The following is an 18,573-nucleotide window of genomic DNA, read 5'->3' as shown; positions in this document are numbered from 1 at the left end:
GGAGCTAGAGCAATCCGCTCCACCAGTGTGTAGTCCAGCTCCGGCCAGCGGGGCCAGACCGGACCAGGGGTACTTTGGGGGGTTGGAGAGGGAGCGGGGTTCAGGCCCGGAGCCGGATCCGCCGCCTAAGCGGAGTGCCCACCCGGTCCCTCCCCTGTGGTATTTGGTGGGCGCGGTCGGAGTCCGCGCCTTTAGGGGGGGGTACTGTTACGCCCTGGCTCTGGGGACTCTAATATGTTGAGCCAGGGTGTGTAAAGTCTATGTGTTTTGTTCTAGGTTTCACCTTCTAGTATTGTTGTTCTATGTTGGCCAGTGTGGTTCTCAATCAGAGGCAACGTGATTCAGCTGTTGCTTGTTGTCTCTGATTGAGAACCATACTTTAGCAGCCTGTTTCCCCACAGAGTTTGTGGGATCTTGTTTCTAGTCTGTTGTGTTAGACCGTGAACTGTCACGTTTTCGTTTTGTTGGTTTTGATCGTGTCTCTAATAAAGACTATGTTTGCCTGCAACGCTGCGCCTTGGTCCTCATCTCTGTTCGACGATCGTGACAGTAGTGTGTTACTGATGGTAGGTTTTGTTACTTTGGTCCCAGCTCTCTGCAGGTCATTCACTAGGTCCCCCCGTGTGGTTCTGGGATTTTTGCTCACCGTTCTTGTGATCATTTTGACCCCACGGGGTGAGATCTTGCGTGGAGCCCCAGATCGAGGGAGATTATCAGTGGTCTTGTATGTCTTCCATTTCCTAATAATTGCTCCCACAGTTGATTTCTTCAAACCAAGCTGCTTACCTATTGCAGATTCAGTCTTCCCAGCCTGGTGCAGGTCTACAATTTTGTTTCTGGTGTCCTTTGACAGCTCTTTGGTCTTGGCCATAGTGGAGTTTGGAGTGTGACTGTTTGAGGTTGTGGACAGGTGTCTTTTATACTGATAACAAGTTCAAACAGGTGCCATTAATACAGGTAATGAGTGGAGGACAGAGGAGCCTCTTAAAGAAGAAGTTACAGGTCTGTGAGAGCCAGAAATCTTGCTTGTTTGTAGGTGACCAAATACTTATTTTCCACCATAATTTGCAAATAAATTCATTAAAAATCCTACAATGTGATTGTCTGGATTTTTTTCTTCTCAATTTGTCTGTCATAGTTGACGTGTACCTATGATGAAAATTACAGGCCACTCTCATCTTTTTAAGTGGGAGAACTTGCACAATTGGTGGCTGACTAAATACTTTCTTTTCCCCACTGTAGTGCACTACTTTTAACCAGAGCCCTATGGGCCCTGGTCAAAATATAGGCTACCATTTGAAAAGTGGCAGCTAGATCCTAAAAAGTGAATGTGCGTGTTAGCTGGCAGGCAGCAGTCTTGTAACTTCTTCACTCTGCTGCTGTGTCAGAGACTGCTAATGTTACTCTAGAGGTGAGAAACAGAGAGAGTGGAGTAAGGCTTAATTTATCCTCTCTATCTCTCTCTCTCTCTCGTCTCTCTCTATCACGCTCTCTCTCTCTCTCGATCACCCTCTCTCTCGATCACGCTCTCTCTCTCGTCTCGCTCTCTCTCAGCCAGCTGGCACACGACTGGTCTAAACAGGCCATTAGTCTCAGGTGAAAATTGGGGCATGCAGGGCTGCTGAAGGTTCACACCCCTTGCTAAGTGATAATTATTGCAACTTAGCACATCTTACACTCCCATAGGATCATTCTCTAAATGCAGGCTACATGACTTATGAATGTTTTTGCTGTTAGTGACGTCATTGACATCATCACCATTTTCATCGTTGTTGTCATTATCATAATAATATTTTTCATCAGCATCATTATCATGTGTATCATCTCTTAGCCCATACTCTAGGTTTTACTATTTGCTGTCCTCAAACTATACCAAAGACAACTCTCAAGTTAATCTTAAAGCCTACTTCCCAATTCCCTCAAAACCTCAACAAAAAATCAAAGCAATATACAATAGAACACTGTACGTCAAATTGAGATTTACATTTGTCTCACATTGTGTCGCATGCCTCCAAGCATCTGCAACACAGGATATGGCCTTCACAGGATGATTTCCCAGTTTTTCTCCCTTGAACTTTAGCTCCAGCCTCTTTCATGGCTTTATGCAGCCATCAGCAGTCTCTTCTTTTTGATGCCCTGCTCTGCTCTGCTCGCTGTTCTGTGCATTTTACTGTATGCATATGAAATCAAATGTGGCGTCTCTTCAAGTGAGCCTCCATAATCCCTAAGTGCATTATGGGAACACTGCAGTGAGACATGCAAAGTGACAGTGGTGGCTCTGAATATTGTACGCTTTATCTAGGTCCCCTTCGTGGCCTTCTTCCTCCCTCACTCTTCCAGATGTACTTAACCTATTTCCACCCCACAATCCTCCTGCATATGAATTCCATTACAGTTAGTTTAATGTTCAAGAGCACATCTTTTTAATTTTCAAAGTCATATTGCTGCCAATTTTATATTACCTGGTCTTATTTAAAAGGTTTTGGTATGAAATGAAAAAGTGGAAATGGTTAAGATTTTAAGACTACCGTTCAAACTGACACGCTCTGCTTTTAGGCTTCTTGCATGGTTGACAGGCGTAGCACTTGAAATCCCTTTAAAAACAAAGATGCAGATTTACCCATGAGGTATTACATAATACTTTATAAAGTTTCAGAAGCTGACTGTATAAATATTGTATTGCCTACCTGCCAGCATCCAGTTTAGAGCAAAGTGTAACCCAAATAAAACTATGCTAATACAATGAAGCCACAAGTCCAATTTTTTCTGTAGAGACTGACACAATTACAACACTGAGCACAAGAGCATTTTATAATTTAGGAGTGACATTTAATTTGTTAGTAGACCTCAATCAGATTTTTCATAACCCCCCATTTCCCCCTAATGGGCTTAGCTCGTCCCATGCTTCAAACGTTTGATTATATTTGTAAGGACAGACGCTGGGAGACAAGAAACAAGTACAGAGTGAGGATTTAATAATACATCGACATGAAACAAAGCAAGAACAGCGTCTGGACGAGAGAAACAAAACAACATCAATGATGACACGGGAATGAAACTGAGCAAGTGACAGATATAGGGGAGGTAACCAATGACGGGATGAAGTCCAGGTGAGACCAATGAAGCGCTGGTGCGCGTAACGATGGTGACAGGTGTGCGTAACGATGGTGACAGGTGTGCGTAATGATGGGCAGCCTGGTGCCCTTGAGCGCCAGGGAGGGGGAGCGGGAGCAGGCGTGACAATATTTCAATTTGCAAAAGCCATATTGTGTTCAGAGGCAAATTAAACAACCATAATACAACATTGACATTTGTAGAATAAAATTGTTGAACTCCAGCCCATCAAGGTAAGGTTAAGAACCATGGCACAGAGTCTAGTCTCCAAGGCACTCTAAAGTTGATCTGTATTGATGGTTTGATTTCGTTTGATATCATGATTTGGGTAATCTTGACATGTTTGATATTACCCTCCTGTGGACGTTAAGGACTGACTATTCAGTATTCAATTTATTATACCCCTGGGTTGTCTCTGTGGTCTATTTATGCATTGCAGATTATTGGTTTTGTCATTATGGCCCGTATTCCCATGTAACTACATATGACACATGTTCAATGTTTTCTCATTTTACATGAAGATGTGTTGCGTAATAATAGCCCGGAGCAGAAAAATGTCAAAAGGTGAACACCAAAAGTTTGCCCAAATGCCAGATGAGCTGGTCCATCTTTAGCCCAGTGGGCCTGTCTAAATGGTTGTTTTTTGGACAGAATGTTGATAATTTCGCTTTTTGTGTTAGAAACGCCTGAATTCAGATCCCGGTATATCCCTGGTGATCGCTCTGGCAATTTGAGAGAAATCTTCAACATTGACGTTACTGTAGCAATTAATATGATAATTAAATATAGTCTAATATTCATACTTGATTAATCCCTGATGGATAAAGTGTTTGTCAATCAAGCATTAATTTAGTCACAAAGACAACCAGCAACAATATAAGTAGCAAAAACAGCAGTAGAAAAGCAACAACATTCCAGTCAATAGAATATAAATAATTAGATTAGGTTAAGATTAGGTTAGGTTTAAAGTTTCCAACAGCTATGCAAACCACGTGTTATACACTTCATCCACCCCAACTTCCTCCCTGCAGCAGAGAATTATGCTCGTCACACTCCAATGTCCAGTAATAAGACATTTAACAAATATGTATTTTGACATTAAACTAAAATAGTATAGGGTTTTCTGAACATTTGATGTACATGATATAATTTTCTACTGTATGTCTGTTTTCTTCTTCGTGTTAGGAGCTAGAGTGTCTGACTTGAGGTACTTCCAGGAGTTGCTCCATTCTGCATGGGGCAGTTCAACCTCGTGGAGTTGCCTGTGATGTTTGGGGCCGATGTGTATGAGAGGCTCTGTGTCCTGGTTAAGCTGATGTGGGTGATTTGGGTTTGAGAGTCTCCATGATTGTTTCCATCGGTCCAGTGATACTGAGTTGTTGGATTCTGGGACGACAGATAACCTCCAAGACTCTGCCCAGTCCACCACCTGCTGCTGGTGCTGCTGTGTCTTCCAAGATTCAAACCATTCATTCTGAGACATGCTGTCTTCAGCATGCTCGACACCCAGGCACTTGTAAGTCTTATGCTTATTGGACAAAAACACATCATTTTGGGCTTTTGTGTTGTTTTTTGACCGATTCGGACAAGATATCTTCCAAGAACCATTCCATTCTCTCTGTTGTTTTTCACCTTCACTTTCTGCAGTTGACACTTTCCATGACTGGCGCCAGTTTGAGAAAGGTGTGTTAATCTTGAGGAACTGGAGATGCATTGGCACGTTGGGCATATCTATCTCTGATTCAGTTTCTTCGGGCTCTGACTGGGGCTGAGGTAGATTTTGTAACGATTTCCAGGACTCTATCCTTTCTGGTGAGGATTTAATGTTTTCATCAAGCTGGGAGATCAACAGCTCATTGGACAGCTTGTGTTTTAGTGATACTGGGAGATACTGCCGATTCTGGGAGTCTATAGAGGCCCTGTATGAGTGATGGTCATGACAGAAACTCCAGGACTCACGCCAATCCTTCAGATATGGATTGTTGTTTTGGACATTTTCACCTGCGACTTTCCAAGATTCTGTCCAACCTGGCAAGAAGGCTTTGTGCTGTATTGTTTCTGTAATCATATGTTTCTCAGTTTGCTGCTTGGGTAAAGGCTTGAGTGTCTTCCAAGCATCCTCCCACTCCGGAAGGTTTACTTCGTCATCCAAAGGCTTAGCATTCAGTAGTTTGTTGCTTTGTTCCCGGCTGAACGCTGGCCATCCCTGCTGCCAGGATGTTGTTTGTGTGTGTAGTAAGCGACTGAATAGCAGTGGTCGACACTTGAAGGGCTTTGCCCATTCGTTGAAAGGTAGGTTTCTGTCCTGCTTAAACGCCCTCCACCATTTTTTCTCAGATGGGACTTCCTTCTGTGGGGGCTTCAGGCTCTTCCAGGAATCACCCCAGCTTGCCAGGTTAAGATTGTCTTTGTAAGGCTGAGGAGGTGATGGTGTGCTGGATTGCAGCATCTCCTCCTCTGGTTTCGGGGTTAGGGGCTGTGCCCTCTTGGGTGGGGTAGGGCTCTCTTCCAATGGCTTGAACCTCCATGATTCTGCCCAATCATTTAAAGGAATCTCTATTAGATGTGACAAGTGTTTAGAGGAATCAGAATAGCTATCTTCCTCCTCCTCCTCCTCCTCCTCCCGTGTCTCAGTGTATTGGGTAGGCTTGATGGTCTTCCAGCATTCAGACCATTCATTCTGGACCATACAGTCAACACTCAAGAACCTTTCGGTCTTATGCCTTGAGAAAAACGTAACATCCCTTTGGGGTTTTGAGTCATTTTTATTTAGATTCGGCCAAGATATCTTCCAGGAATCAGTCCATTCTGTTGAAGGATGCTGTTGTTCATCTTCACCTGCTACAGCTTGCGCAGTTGACACTTTCCAAGACTCCTGCCAGTTTGAGAAAGGTGTGTTAAGCTTGTGGAACTGGAGATGCAGTGGCACATGGGACATTTCTACCTCTGATTCAGTCACTGATTCAGTTTCTTCTGAATCTGACTGGGACTGAGACTGAGGTTTCACAGATTTCCAGGACTCTATCCACTCGAATGAAGATGGGATCTCCTCATCAAGCTTGGAGCTCAACAGCTCATTGGACAGCATGCGTTTTGACATCATCATAGCATGATGGCAATACTGGGAGTCCATAGAGGACTTGCACCAGTGGTGTTCTTGGCACAAACTCCAGGACTCACGCCAATCCTTCCAATATGGATTGCTGTTTTGTTTCCAAGATTCTTTCCAACCTGGCAAGAAAGTATGTTGGGGAGGCTTGGGGGTCTTCCAGGATTTAGACCATTCACTCTGAGGCATGCTGTCAACACCCCGGAACCTTTGGGTCTTATACATATTTGATAAAAACACAACATCTCTTTGGGCTTTTGTGTCATTTTGATTTTGATTCTGACTACATATCTTCCAGGAACCTTTCCATCCACCTTCAATTGCTTCGTTATTTGCAGTTGACATTTTCCAAGACTCGTGCCAGTTTGAGAAAGGTGTGTTAAGCTTGTGGAACTGGAGATGCAGTGGCACATGGGACATTTCTACCTCTGATTCAGTATCTTTGGCCTCTGACTGGGACTCCTGGGACTGGGGATGAGATTTCACAGATTTCCAGGACTCTATCCAATCTGATGAAGATGGGATCTCCTCATCAAGCTGGGAGATCAACAACTCATCGGACAACACATGTTTTGACATTAACTGGGAGCCTATAGGGGCCTTGCACCAGTGGTGTTCTTGGCACAAACTCCAGGACTCATGCCAATCCCTCAGACAACGGCCACTGTTTTGGACATTTTCACCTGCGACCTTCCAAGATTCTGTCCAACCTGGCAAGAAGGCTTTGTCCTGTATTGTTTCTGTAATCATCTGGTTTTCAGTGTGTTGCTTGGGTAAAGATTTTGATTTCTTCCAAGAGTCCTCCCACCCTGGAAGGTTTACTTCAACATCCAAAGGCTTAGCTTTCATTAGTTTGTTGCTTTGTTCCCGGTTTAACGCTGGCCATCCTCGTTGCCACCACTCTGTTTGCTGGTGAAGGATGAAACTGAACAACAGTGGTCGACACTTTAAGGGCCTTGCCCATTCGCTGAGAGGTAGGTATCTATCTGGCTTAAAATCCCTCCACCATTTTTCATCAGGTTGGACTTCCTGCTCTGGTGGCTTCAGGCTCTTCCATGACTCATCCCAGCCCCTGGCTGGTTTGGGAACTTGGGGCTTTGCCCTCTTGGGTGGTTTCTTTTTGGGTGGCGGTGGTGGGGGCGGAGCAAGTTTGGGTATCTTTGGTGGTGGTACCACCTTAAACCTGGCTCCATTGATGTCAGCATCAGTGTCTGGGATCACCGCAATCTTTCTGAAGTCAGACATGTCGCTGCCCTTTCCTTTCTTCTTCGCTGCTGTAGCGGTTCCATTTTCGTTCGCCAAGCGAGACTGCCACTTTTTGTAAAGCCTGTGGAAGACAGCACCATAGCAGAGTAAAAAAAAAATATATATATATATATATCACAATAATATTAAACTGCCCTTATACTGTAGGTTGTTATTCAATAGTCACTTTCTAACAGCAATTAAATTAGTTTTTTTTAACAAAGGCCAGCATGAAATGTTATTATAATGCATTGCACTTGTAGTGTATTGTATATTATAAACTGGTTGGTTAGAGCCCTGAATGCTGATTGGTTGACAGCCGTGGTATATCAGACCACGGGTATGACAAAACATTTATTTATACTGCTCTAATTACGTTGGTAACCAGTTTATAATAGCAATAAGGCACCTCGGGCGTTTGTGGTATATGGCCAATATACCACGGCTAATGCCTGTATCCAGGCACCCCTCGTTGCATGGTGCTTAAGAACAGCCCTTAGCCGTGGTATATTGGCCACACCCCTCAGGCCTTATTGCTTAATTGCACATGCATTATCAAGGTGTTATGACTGATAAAGCTGTTCCTATAGGTCCCTGGGTATTCAAAGATTGACATGCTTTAAGAAATATTGAATGGATAATGATATGAAGCCACACAGTCTTACAAAATATGCATTTGAATCCAAACCATGGATATAGTTTATGTACTTTGAAGTGATAGTTCACTTTTTGGAAGATTATTCGTGGTTCATGTGAGTCCTTGTATGTTCAGTCTTACCCATTCAAGGCACTCTTTCCTTGTCTCTCCTTCTCCTGTTGTCCCTTCTGACTGAACTGCTTAGCTCTGTTCTCCCATTGGTTCCTGAGCTGGAAGCTGTCGTACTCTGTCCCTTTATCCCTGTCTGACGACATCATGCCACCTCCTGACAGGAAAACACATAGCGTGTATGACACCACGTTAATGTTGCCCAGAGACACTGGTATGAATGAATTACATGAATTTTAAGGCTTGCATAAGTTCAAGAGTATAAGAGTTCAAGAGCTAATATTTGGCAAAATAAATTAAATAAAAATAAGGCATTTGTCTTCCTGGAGCAAACAATAATACAGGAATAAAAATAACCATTTAAAAGCTGCAGCTATTTTTGGTAGAGCAACAGCTGTTCCATGGACACCATAAACAGCCACTAAGGCTAACACAAGCTAGCTAGTTAGAATAACACAAAAATCTCACTAACTTTATGATCTATAACACAGACTAGCTAGTTCTTACTTCTTGGCCAGGGCACCCGTGAAAAAATGGATTCCTTTCCCAATGTCACTCGTCTGGATAAGGAAAGATATATAAAATCTTCCTCCCTTGCTCCTTTACTGTCTGCAGCGTACGGTTTCTTGTCTGTGTGACGTGCCAAACTGACTCACCCCCAGTGCTATAATTGGCTGAGAAACTGAAGAAGCTTCAATTGTGGGATGAATACAATCCCAGGTTGTGGTTTATACTGTAGATTCATTACAAAGACAAACAGTTCCACTGAAATATGAGGAGAAAGGGTAAGTATCATCATCATATGGCCATGCCATGTGTTTGTAGTTCTAAGTAGTTTACGATGTGGAAGAAAAAGGATATTTCAAAATTCTGGAGAAGTTAAATTGAATTTGTTTAAATAATAACCTCAATCTGACTTTTCCTCACCTCCATTACTTTGTTTTCCCTAATGTGCTTAGTTCTTCCCATGCTACAAACTGGTATTGTATTTCAATTTGCAAAAGCATTATTGAGTTCAGAGGCCTTAAACAACCACGATACTGATATTTGTAGAGTAAACTCATTCTGTAATCCACTATATGTTATAAATTGTAAAATCAATGTCTCTCGTCACTTGGATAAAAATGGTGTCTATGTCTCTGTGTCAGGTCTGGATGGCTCTATGGTCTATTTAAACCACAGTGACTCTGATCTATTTTTACAGGATTGGATGGTTTTGTTATGCCCTCACTATCACAAGTGCTCACTACTTACAGTTGAAGTCGGAGGTTTACATACACCTTAGCCAAATACATTTAAACTCAGTTTTTCACAATTCCTGACATTTAATCCTAGTAAAAATTCCCTGTTTTAGGTCAGTTAAGATCACCACTTTATTTTAAGAATGTGAAATGTCAGAATAATAGTAGAGAGTGATTTATTTCAGCTTTGATTTATTTCATCACATTACCAGTGGGTCAGAAGTATACATACACTCAATTAGTATTTGGTAGCATTGCCTTTAAATTGTTTAACTTGGGTCAAACGTGTCAGGTAGCCTTCCACAAGCTTCCCACAATAAGTTGGGTGAATTTTTGCCCATTCCTCCTGACAGAGCTGGTGTAACTGAGTCAGGTTTGTAGGCCTCCTTGCTCGCACACGCTTTTTCAGTTCTGCCCACACATTTTCTATAGGATTGAGTTCAGGGCTTTGTGATGGCCACTCCAATACCTTGACTTTGTTGTCCTTAAGCCATTTTGTCACAACTTTGGAAGTATGCTTGGGGTCATTGTCCATTTGGAAGACCCATTTGCGAACAAGCTTTGACTTCCTGACTGATGTCTTGAGATGTTGCTTCAATATATCCACATAATTTTCCTTCCTCATGATGCCATCTATTTTGTGAAGTGCACCAGTCCTTCCTGCAGCAAAGCACCCCCACAGCATGATGCTGCCACCCCTGTGCTTCACGGTTGGGATGGTGTTCTTCAGCTTGCAAGCCTACCCCTTTCTCCTCCAAACATAATGATGGTCATTATGGCCAAACAGTTCTATTTTTGTTTCATCAGACCAGAGGACATTTCTCAAAAAAGTACGATCTTTGTCCCCATGTGCAGTTGTAAACCGTAGTCTGGCTTTTTTATGGCGGTTTTGGAGCAGTGGCTTCTTCCTTTGCTGAGCAGCCTTGGGATTGATTTGCACTTTTCACACCAAAGTACATTCATCTCTAGGAGACAGAATGCGTCTCCTTCCTGAGCGGTATGACGGCTGCGTGGTCCCATGGTGTTTATACTTGCATACTATTGTTTGCACAGATGAACGTGGTACCTTCGGGCGTTTGGAAATTGCTCCCAAGGATGAACCAGACTTGTGGAGGTCTACAATTATTTTTCTGAGGTCTTGGCTGATTTCCCCATAATGTCAAGCAAAGAGGCACTGAGTTTGAAGGTAGGCCTTGAAATACATCCACAGGTACACATCCAATTGACTCAAATTATGTCAATTAGCCTATCAGAAGCTTCTAAAGCCATGACATAATTTTCTGGAATTTTACAAGCTGTTTAAAGGCACAGTCAATTTACTGTATGTAAACTTCTAACCCACTGGAATTGTGATACAGTGAATTATAAGTGAAAAAATGTGTCTGTAAACAATTGTTGGAAAAATTACTTGTGTCATGCACATAGATGTCCTAACCGACTTGCCGAAACTATAGTTTGTTAACAAGAAATTTGTGGAGTGGTTGAAAAACGAGTTTTAATGACTCCAACCTAAGTGTATGTAAACTTCCGACTTCAACTGTACACTGGGTTCCCTAAAAAACACTAACTTTGAGTCCATGTGGTGTGCCGTTCATGGGACAAGTAGCCCAGTAGACATTCTTGGAATTCATATCCTAGTGAACATGTACAATCTCGTCAAAAAACTGAGGCCAAATTTGCCATATTTTTCAAACAAGGCATACATTTTTCAATTTCAGAAAAGTCATAGATAAATGCATAAGTTGTCTTGTCTAAAGTCTCTAACCGCTGCCATATTTTTTCTAATGTTATGAACACAAAATATTCCAATTATATGGAACAACAAAATTGAGAAAATCCTAAATAGAATATATGTATGATTATGTAACACTGGGGGATTTAAATGCTACATATAGATAGCTGCTCCTGCTGACTACACAACATTAAACACTTGTGATCATGCTACCTTTTTTTATAGAGGGAAGGTCCTCAGATACTCAGGCAAACAGTTTGTTTAGTTTTTTGAATAGAGCAGAGTGAAAAAAATCCTTGAAATTAGTACAGTAGTATCACAAAATATATTTTATTATTAACTAATATTTAAAGTGCAACTGAATGCAATAACCAACTTCTCTGGTAGAAAACGACCTGTGGCATCGATTTTAGTCCGAAAAATGTATTCCAGTACCAAAATGTACAAAATGTGTAAGTAGGATGAAGTCAGTATATTCCAAAACAGAGTTGTGAGAATTGTGTAACTGAGGATGTCACAACTTACATGAGGGTTGGGTTTTGATTTCAATCCTGCCCCCATTGGCTCACTGCCTGACACAGTCTAGCATCAAATCATCCGTATAACAGCTGCCCTGTGTGTTGCAGTGAACGCTATCCAATCGCTAACCAGAATCAACTTACAACCCACCCATTTATTTACAGACAGCCGAACTAACCATTAGCACACAGCGCCTTGGACTTGTTTAGACAACAATATATACAAGATATTGTCGCAAACATTATTTTGAAAGAACAAGAGTTTAGTTTTTTTTGACTGCATGGGCGTTTCAAACATCCTCACATTCGTGAGCTAACTTTAGCATCACAAACACAATTTTTCATCAAAGATAGCTACATCTAGAAATCCAGTGCACTCGAAGCAGGATTCCCTGACCAATTGCGTTGACATGCTGCGTCACGCGGTTGATAAGCCATTCAGTACGGTGGCCTGTTTGGGACAGTGACTGAAGAGGGACAAACATTGCTGCCAGGATGCGATATAGCGAACATAACACACCCACATCGAACCACATCTCCAAACAAATCTTGTTTTTCTTTATGAGTAATGAAAAATCCCAGATGGAATCGGCAAGTTCAGCCCCTCTTTAATGTTATTACAAGCAATATTTAGTTATTTCACGGTTTGTTACAGTTGTGTGTCTAGTACAACAGGGCATTCATGTAAGACTTCTGTTTAAATGCAATATTCAATTAATGCTAGTAAAAGTATCTCAAAGCACAGCAATTATAGACAGGTTGGTTGTTTAGCAACCAACACGTGCACAGCTATGGGGCAAAACAGACGGTTGGCTTAGATTGTTGACAACATGTAAACTATATTTATTCTCCAACGTTTATTGAAAACATTAATTTTCACAATGAGCACTTGTCTCTCAAATACATTGCTACAGTTGTTGGTTAGCTAGCTAGCAAATATTAGCCATATTAGCATTGACATGAAATCTGTCAAAACACCTCAACAAGACACATATCAAGAACAAGATGAAACTAGCTAAAACGAGTCACTTACGATTCCCCACAGGCGGTTTCTTGTCAATGTTGGAAGCTATCTGGCCATCCAGAATCACAACAACTCACCATTGAAACGTGCAAATCGTTTGTGACGTTATCAGCTAACCCATCTATAGTGCACGCACAGCAAACTGTATTAAGTGTAACAAAAAATGCATTCAATACTTATAGGGATCACTCTCAAAAATGTTTGAAAGACTTTAAAGTGCTACATGCATTGAATAGCCAAGCCCACAAACACACAAAAAAATACAAGAATTACCTTTGCTGACTGTCTCCAAGTCCTCACAGACACTGATCAGACAAGATGTACTCAGAATTTCACAATTAACACAGAGACTAGATATAATTATTGTCAACTGTGATTGGGAGTTCAGTCCATAGGCTAGAGCTAATCTGAGGACTTGGAGGTAGCAGCGGCTCTTTTTTCCTCTTCCTGGTTGGCAGGAAATGCAGCCATTTTAAGATAACAGGAGGAGATGCATGCTCCGCAGTCACACCTGCAATCAATTAAGACAAAACACAAAGAATCAGTTCAAACAGACCAATAGGAGGCATTCACATGTAACATCACTATGTTAATTAACTCAACAATAGCAGCTCCACCCTGTCACATCCTTGCCCACTTAAAAATAAAATGTGTCCCACATTTTCTAATATCAAACACTACATATCTGAAAAGGAAGCTTCTTCGGGTTTCTGGAAGTCAACTAGCGCAGCTCTTCGGACCGTCAGTTTGGGTCCTGATGGGAGTAGGAACCTCCTACAGTCAGAGACGGAAGAGGAAGCGAGACATCCCACTCCTTAATTTTTTCTGGTTCATATACAGTACAGTCAATTAACTAATTAGACCAGACCCGAGAGCCATTCCTTAAGTAGACCGGAACTGTGACCATTTTTTTCAATGGTAAACGACCTGAGTAAGACATCTTCATTTATCCACCATCTTTGCAAAAGTTGATCTGCTGGCAAAAACATTACCCAAGGGCCCCCAGCCCACAATCCTCCCCAGCCTAATCCCATCTGCATACATAAACTTTACGAAATCCTTGCCATAACATCTTACCTTTTACCAGCCTCCCTTTCCTTCCCTTCCCTTACTTTTCTTTACTTACATGTCCCATCACATACTGTAAACGGTTTTCTTTGAGTTTGGTCTTTAAAAAGTTACTTTAAGTTGATTGAAATTAATTCGGTTATAATGGTAGCAATGCATGGTTGTCATTGTTTTCATGTCTTAACCTAAATGTGTTGTGTCATTTATTTGTTTGTAATGTTTGAGTTATTGTCCTTCTTGCTTCAAAGCTGTCATGGTAATTAAGTCCTATTGTCCCAAGTCTGTATTGTGTCCAAGAAAACAAACAAAGAAAAACAAAAAACAAAACAAAAAAAGCCCTCCACCCCTTTTCTTCAGATGGGAAAAAAGTTGTTTTGACATCTGGGAGTCCATAGAAACCTTCCACCAGCGATATTCTTGGCAGAAACTCCACGAGTCACGCCAATCCTTCAGACTTGGAGGATTGTTTTGAACATTGTCACCAGAGAGCCTCCTTGCTTCTCTCCAACCTGTCAAGGATTTGGGCTTTACTGTCTCTGTAATCGTCAAGTCCTCAGTGTGCTGCTTGGGTAAAGGCTTGGGCGTCTTCCAAGCATTCCCCCATTCTGTAAGGTTTACATTGTCACCCAAAGGCTTAGCATTCAGTCGTTTATCACTTTGTTCCTTTATGAACTCTGGCCATTCCTGCTCCCAAGCCTCCAGACATGCTTGCTCGTCAATGTTCAACAACAGTGGTTGAGTCCTCCAGGCTTCTGACCATTCATCGAGATCAAGCATGTCTGATGAAGCCAGTGTTTTTTTTAGGGTATCGAGCTGCGATTTCTTGGGTGGTTCACGTTTCTTCGTGGGTGGCGTGGGTGGCGGTACCACCTTGGCCTGGCCTCCAAATCTGGCCTCCAAACCTGGACTCCAAACCTGGGCTCCAAACCTGGGCTCCAAATGTGCTGCATTAATGTCAGCATCATTGTCTAGACTCATCACGATCTTTCTGGAGTCAGACAGCTCATCGCCCGTCCCTGTCTTCACAATTTCTGCAGTCATCTGGTTCTCTGTGTGCTGCTTGAGTGAAGGCTCGGACGTCCTACAAACTTTCTTCCACCGTGGAACATTTACTGTGTCATCCTGAGGAGTTGACGGTTTGCTGGCAAGCAGCTTCTTCTCCTTGGGTTGTGGGGCTGGGGGCTTATTTTCCTCAGAACTCTCCTTCCTCAGCTGAAGGAGTGGTTCATATTTCTTCGCAGGTGTTGGTGGCTCAGATTTATGTATCTTTGGTGGAGGTGCCACTTTAGACCTGAAGTCAGACATGCCGCTGTCCTTTCCTTTCTTCACCACTGCCGTAGGTGTTCTATTTCTGCTGATTGACAAGCGATTCTGCCACTCTCTGAAAGCCTTTACTCTTTCTGTAATGCCCTGGTTGTCTGTGTGCTGCTGGGGTAAAGGCCTGGACATCTTCCAAGAATCCTTCCACTCTTTAAGGTTGACTTTTTCACCCAAAGGTTTTACTTTCGGTAGTTTGTTGCTTTGTTCCCAGCTGAATGTTGGCCATCCCCGCTGCCAGGACATTGTTTGGTCATAAAGCATTCTACTGAACTGCAGTGGACGACACTTAAAAGGCTTTGACCATTCACTTGGACCATTCGGTAGTTCTCTATCCCTAATACCCCTCCACCATTTTCCCTCAGATCGTCTTTGTAAGTCTTTGTAAGAGAGAATGACTTTGGGCAGAGGAGGAGGTGGTGGTTTAGGTGGGGTGGGCTTCTTCTCCACTGGCTTGGGGATCTCTATCTTCACCCGTCTGGGTGATTTCTTGGGAGGGGGTGGGGGTGGAGGTGGGTGCAGGGCTGCATCTAGTGGAGGATCAAGCCTAAACCGTTTCAGTATAGGGCAATACACCATCTTTCTGGCATTCCCTTTCTTCTTTAATGCCATCAGTCCAGTGTGCTGCTCTTTAATAAGCCTATGGATGAACACACAGAACCACAGCGAATTAGAAAAAAGAAAACACAATAACATTATTGAGGAGATGAACAAGAATAGTCTTGAGTTTGGGGAGAAAATGAGAGGCAGTCCATGAAACAGAGCAGACCTCAACAACCCCCATGTTATCTGTCTGTCTGCCTGTCTGTCTGTCTGAAGGTCTTTCTGAAAGTCTGTGTGTTCATGTACTATATTTGTTTTGTGATCTTACCCATTCATGACTCTATTTTCCTGCCCCTCCTTCTCCTGCTGTCCCTTCTCACTGATCTTCTGGGCTCTGTTCTCCCAAGGGTCTCGGAGCTGGCAGGGGTCGAACGCGATCCCTTTACCGAACACAGCCCTTTTATCCCTGTCTGACGACATCATGCCAGCTCCTGACAGAAAAAAACACATTGCATGTATGACAGCATGTTAGTATTGTCCAGACACTGGCATTCATTTATTGCAGATCTGGGATGAGTGGAGTTTTAATGGCCCATTGCAGCCTTTTTTATGTCAATATCAAATAATTTCTCGGTAACAATTAAGTACCTTACTGTGATTGTTTTCAATCAAAATGGTCAAAAACAAAAATAGCTTCTTAGCAAAGAGCAATGACTAACTATTAATATGCCAAAAATAATATGAAATACAAACAAGTATTTGGCAATAGTTTTTGATTTATCATAAAATATTTGGGACTCATTGACAGAAGCTGTAATTTTCAAATAAACTATGATATACAACCATTTCTGGCACAGGTCTGATTTATTGATATGCATGCAAGCCGCTCTCCGGACTAAGTGCCCATATCTACAGCAGCTATTTTTGGAAGAGCAACAACAGCTGTTCCTTGAACACCATAAATAGCCACTGAGGCTAACACTATCTAGCTAGCTAGTACAGAAAAACAGGCCTTATCTACTTTACAGACTTTATAATCCATTACACAGACTAGCTAGCCTTTACTTCTTAGCTAGGTCTCCCATAAAACAGAGATGTATATCTCAATGGGACTATTCTGGATAATTGAATGATAAATAAATAAATAAATACAATGTCCCTACCTTGCTCCTTCACTGTGAGTGGGAACCGTGTTTGTGCTTGTCTTAGACCCGCCCCCAATGCTTCAATTGGCTAACAAACTCACTGGCATTTGGGCTGAATCCAATTCCGGATTATGGCTTTAAGATTTATTTATTTTTTAATACAAGCATTTCCACATTATTTCCACATGTCCATGACACACCATAAATTCCATGTAGTTTATAACACTGAGTGTAAGGGTAATCTGAGTCCTCACTCCCATTTTCCTCTAACGGTTTATGGTCTTCCCACGCTACTTGCTTTGATTATATTTCAATTTGCAAAAGCCTTATTGAGTTCAGAAAGTTCAGAGACAGTTCAAAATAAACAACCTAATTGTCAATTGTAGAGTAAAATGTTTATTTTTTGTTTTGGAACTTAAATATTATAGTGCACTATTGCATTTAACCTGTGTTAACTTTATACCAGAGATATTACATGATAGTGTTTAGTCTTTCATTGTTTTTACGTCTTGACATTATTCTTTGCATGTAAATTTGTATGAAAAAAAGTATTGTTATATTTACATTTTGCAATTGATGTCTTATTCAATTATTTTCCAGCTCGCTGTGTGGCTGTGGTCTCTTAAAGTGGAACTGACAGCATTTTAGCAGCATTACATCTTATTAAAGTCTGTTCATATACACCCCCAGGAAGAATATGACACCTTTTTAAAACATTTTCTGACATAGATATGGTCATTTTCACGTTTTCATAAATTCATAGAAAGTTTGGGAATGACATATAGTAAGACATTTTGGAAAATTCTATAGCAATATAGAGTGGGAAAAACGGCTGTGCATTTGGACAATTAATAGACACTGCAGTAAATATAACCTAATAAAAACATCTGTCCTGTCCAGGACTGGAGTCTACGCAGACCTGTGCACCATAGCCGGTCTGTGGTATTTTTGACTATGTTTTGTTTTACCCCATATGTAACTCTGTGTTGTTGTTTTTATCGCACTGCTTTGCTTTATCTTGGCCAGGTGGCAGTTGTAAATGAGAACTTGTTCTCAACTGGCTTACCTGGTTAAATAAAGGTGAAATAAAAGATAAAAATAAAAATTGCCAATCAGAGCTGCAGTAGGCCTACATGCAAATAAGCCATTTGCCAAACGGGCCTGCCATCATTCACTTTGAACTGGACTGTGTGTTTACAGGCAGTAGCAACAGCGCGACCTTAGATCGTTAGAACGCATTCGCCAAAATCACATAATACACCTGAATGGATTTCTGCAAATATGTAAATACCACGGGAGTCCTCTTACATTTGGGAACTTCACAATCTTATTGATCAAACAACCATGAAAAGGTAGGCTCTCTCTCCCTCAGTTGCCTATGCACATCAACAACAACAATATCAACAACTAACGCGAGATGAGCTAAAATCTAACGAGGGAACTTTAGATGAACCCTCTCAAACTTTTTCAGCTAGTTGGCAGTCAAAATTGCACTGATAAACGATGGGGAATAGTAGCCTGCTCGTCCTTCTGCAGCTTGCGTGCCAATGCCTGCTTGTCCCAACCCACGGTTTGACAACTGAATGGGAAGTTGCCTGCCCGACCACCCACCCACCCATTTGATCGATGCCAAATACATTTGATTGACAACTAAGAGATATACTAACTGTAAAGTAGTGGTAGTTGTAGTTGAGTAGCCAGCCTAGGCTACTGCTCAAATGTTGCTGTAAGAGGCCTACATCTTTCTCCTT

General features: G+C 41.9%; 2 protein-coding genes across 3 annotated transcripts; both read right to left on the bottom strand.

Moving 5' to 3' along the window:
* Nucleotides 1-2,952: 2,952 nt before the first annotated feature.
* On the bottom strand, nucleotides 2,953-9,507 carry LOC121573500. 2 transcript variants are annotated; one of them, XM_041885547.2, is made up of 4 exons: nucleotides 8,742-9,507; nucleotides 8,247-8,391; nucleotides 6,650-7,550; nucleotides 2,953-6,058 (listed from the first exon to the last, which is right to left on the bottom strand). In XM_041885547.2, the coding sequence occupies exons 2-4, from the start codon at nucleotides 8,381-8,383 to the stop codon at nucleotides 4,268-4,270; spliced, it is 2,829 nt and encodes a 942-aa protein (XP_041741481.1). In that variant the 5' UTR covers nucleotides 8,384-8,391; nucleotides 8,742-9,507; the 3' UTR covers nucleotides 2,953-4,267. The 2 variants fall into 2 exon arrangements, with proteins under 2 accessions (XP_041741481.1, XP_041741480.1); XM_041885546.2 differs by having other exon boundaries at nucleotides 2,953-7,550.
* A 2,803-nt stretch (nucleotides 9,508-12,310) lies between these two features.
* LOC121573499 lies at nucleotides 12,311-16,886 on the bottom strand. Its single transcript, XM_041885545.2, has 3 exons — nucleotides 16,841-16,886; nucleotides 16,006-16,168; nucleotides 12,311-15,774 (listed from the first exon to the last, which is right to left on the bottom strand). Exons 2-3 carry the CDS (start codon nucleotides 16,158-16,160, stop codon nucleotides 14,085-14,087), a joined length of 1,845 nt encoding a protein of 614 aa, XP_041741479.2. The 5' UTR covers nucleotides 16,161-16,168; nucleotides 16,841-16,886; the 3' UTR covers nucleotides 12,311-14,084.
* Between the last annotated feature and the right edge of the window lie 1,687 nt (nucleotides 16,887-18,573).

This window comes from Coregonus clupeaformis, chromosome 9 (assembly GCF_020615455.1).
Source record: "Coregonus clupeaformis isolate EN_2021a chromosome 9, ASM2061545v1, whole genome shotgun sequence".
Lineage (NCBI taxonomy): Eukaryota > Metazoa > Chordata > Actinopteri > Salmoniformes > Salmonidae > Coregonus > Coregonus clupeaformis.
The sequence above is the reverse complement of the archived record's forward strand: the minus strand, read 5'-3'. Positions and strand labels throughout refer to the sequence as shown.

Excerpts from the sequence above, each read along its gene's own strand:
- LOC121573499 (XM_041885545.2), bottom strand. The coding sequence starts at position 16,160 with ATGATGTCGTCAGACAGGGATAAAAGGGCTGTGTTCGGTAAAGGGATC. Across the intron at positions 15,775-16,005 it reads GAAAATAGAGTCATGAATGG|GCTTATTAAAGAGCAGCACA; the intron begins GTAAGATCACAA and ends GTTCATCCATAG.
- LOC121573500 (XM_041885546.2), bottom strand. The coding sequence starts at position 8,383 with ATGATGTCGTCAGACAGGGATAAAGGGACAGAGTACGACAGCTTCCAG. Across the intron at positions 7,551-8,246 it reads GGAAAGAGTGCCTTGAATGG|GCTTTACAAAAAGTGGCAGT; the intron begins GTAAGACTGAAC and ends TGTCTTCCACAG.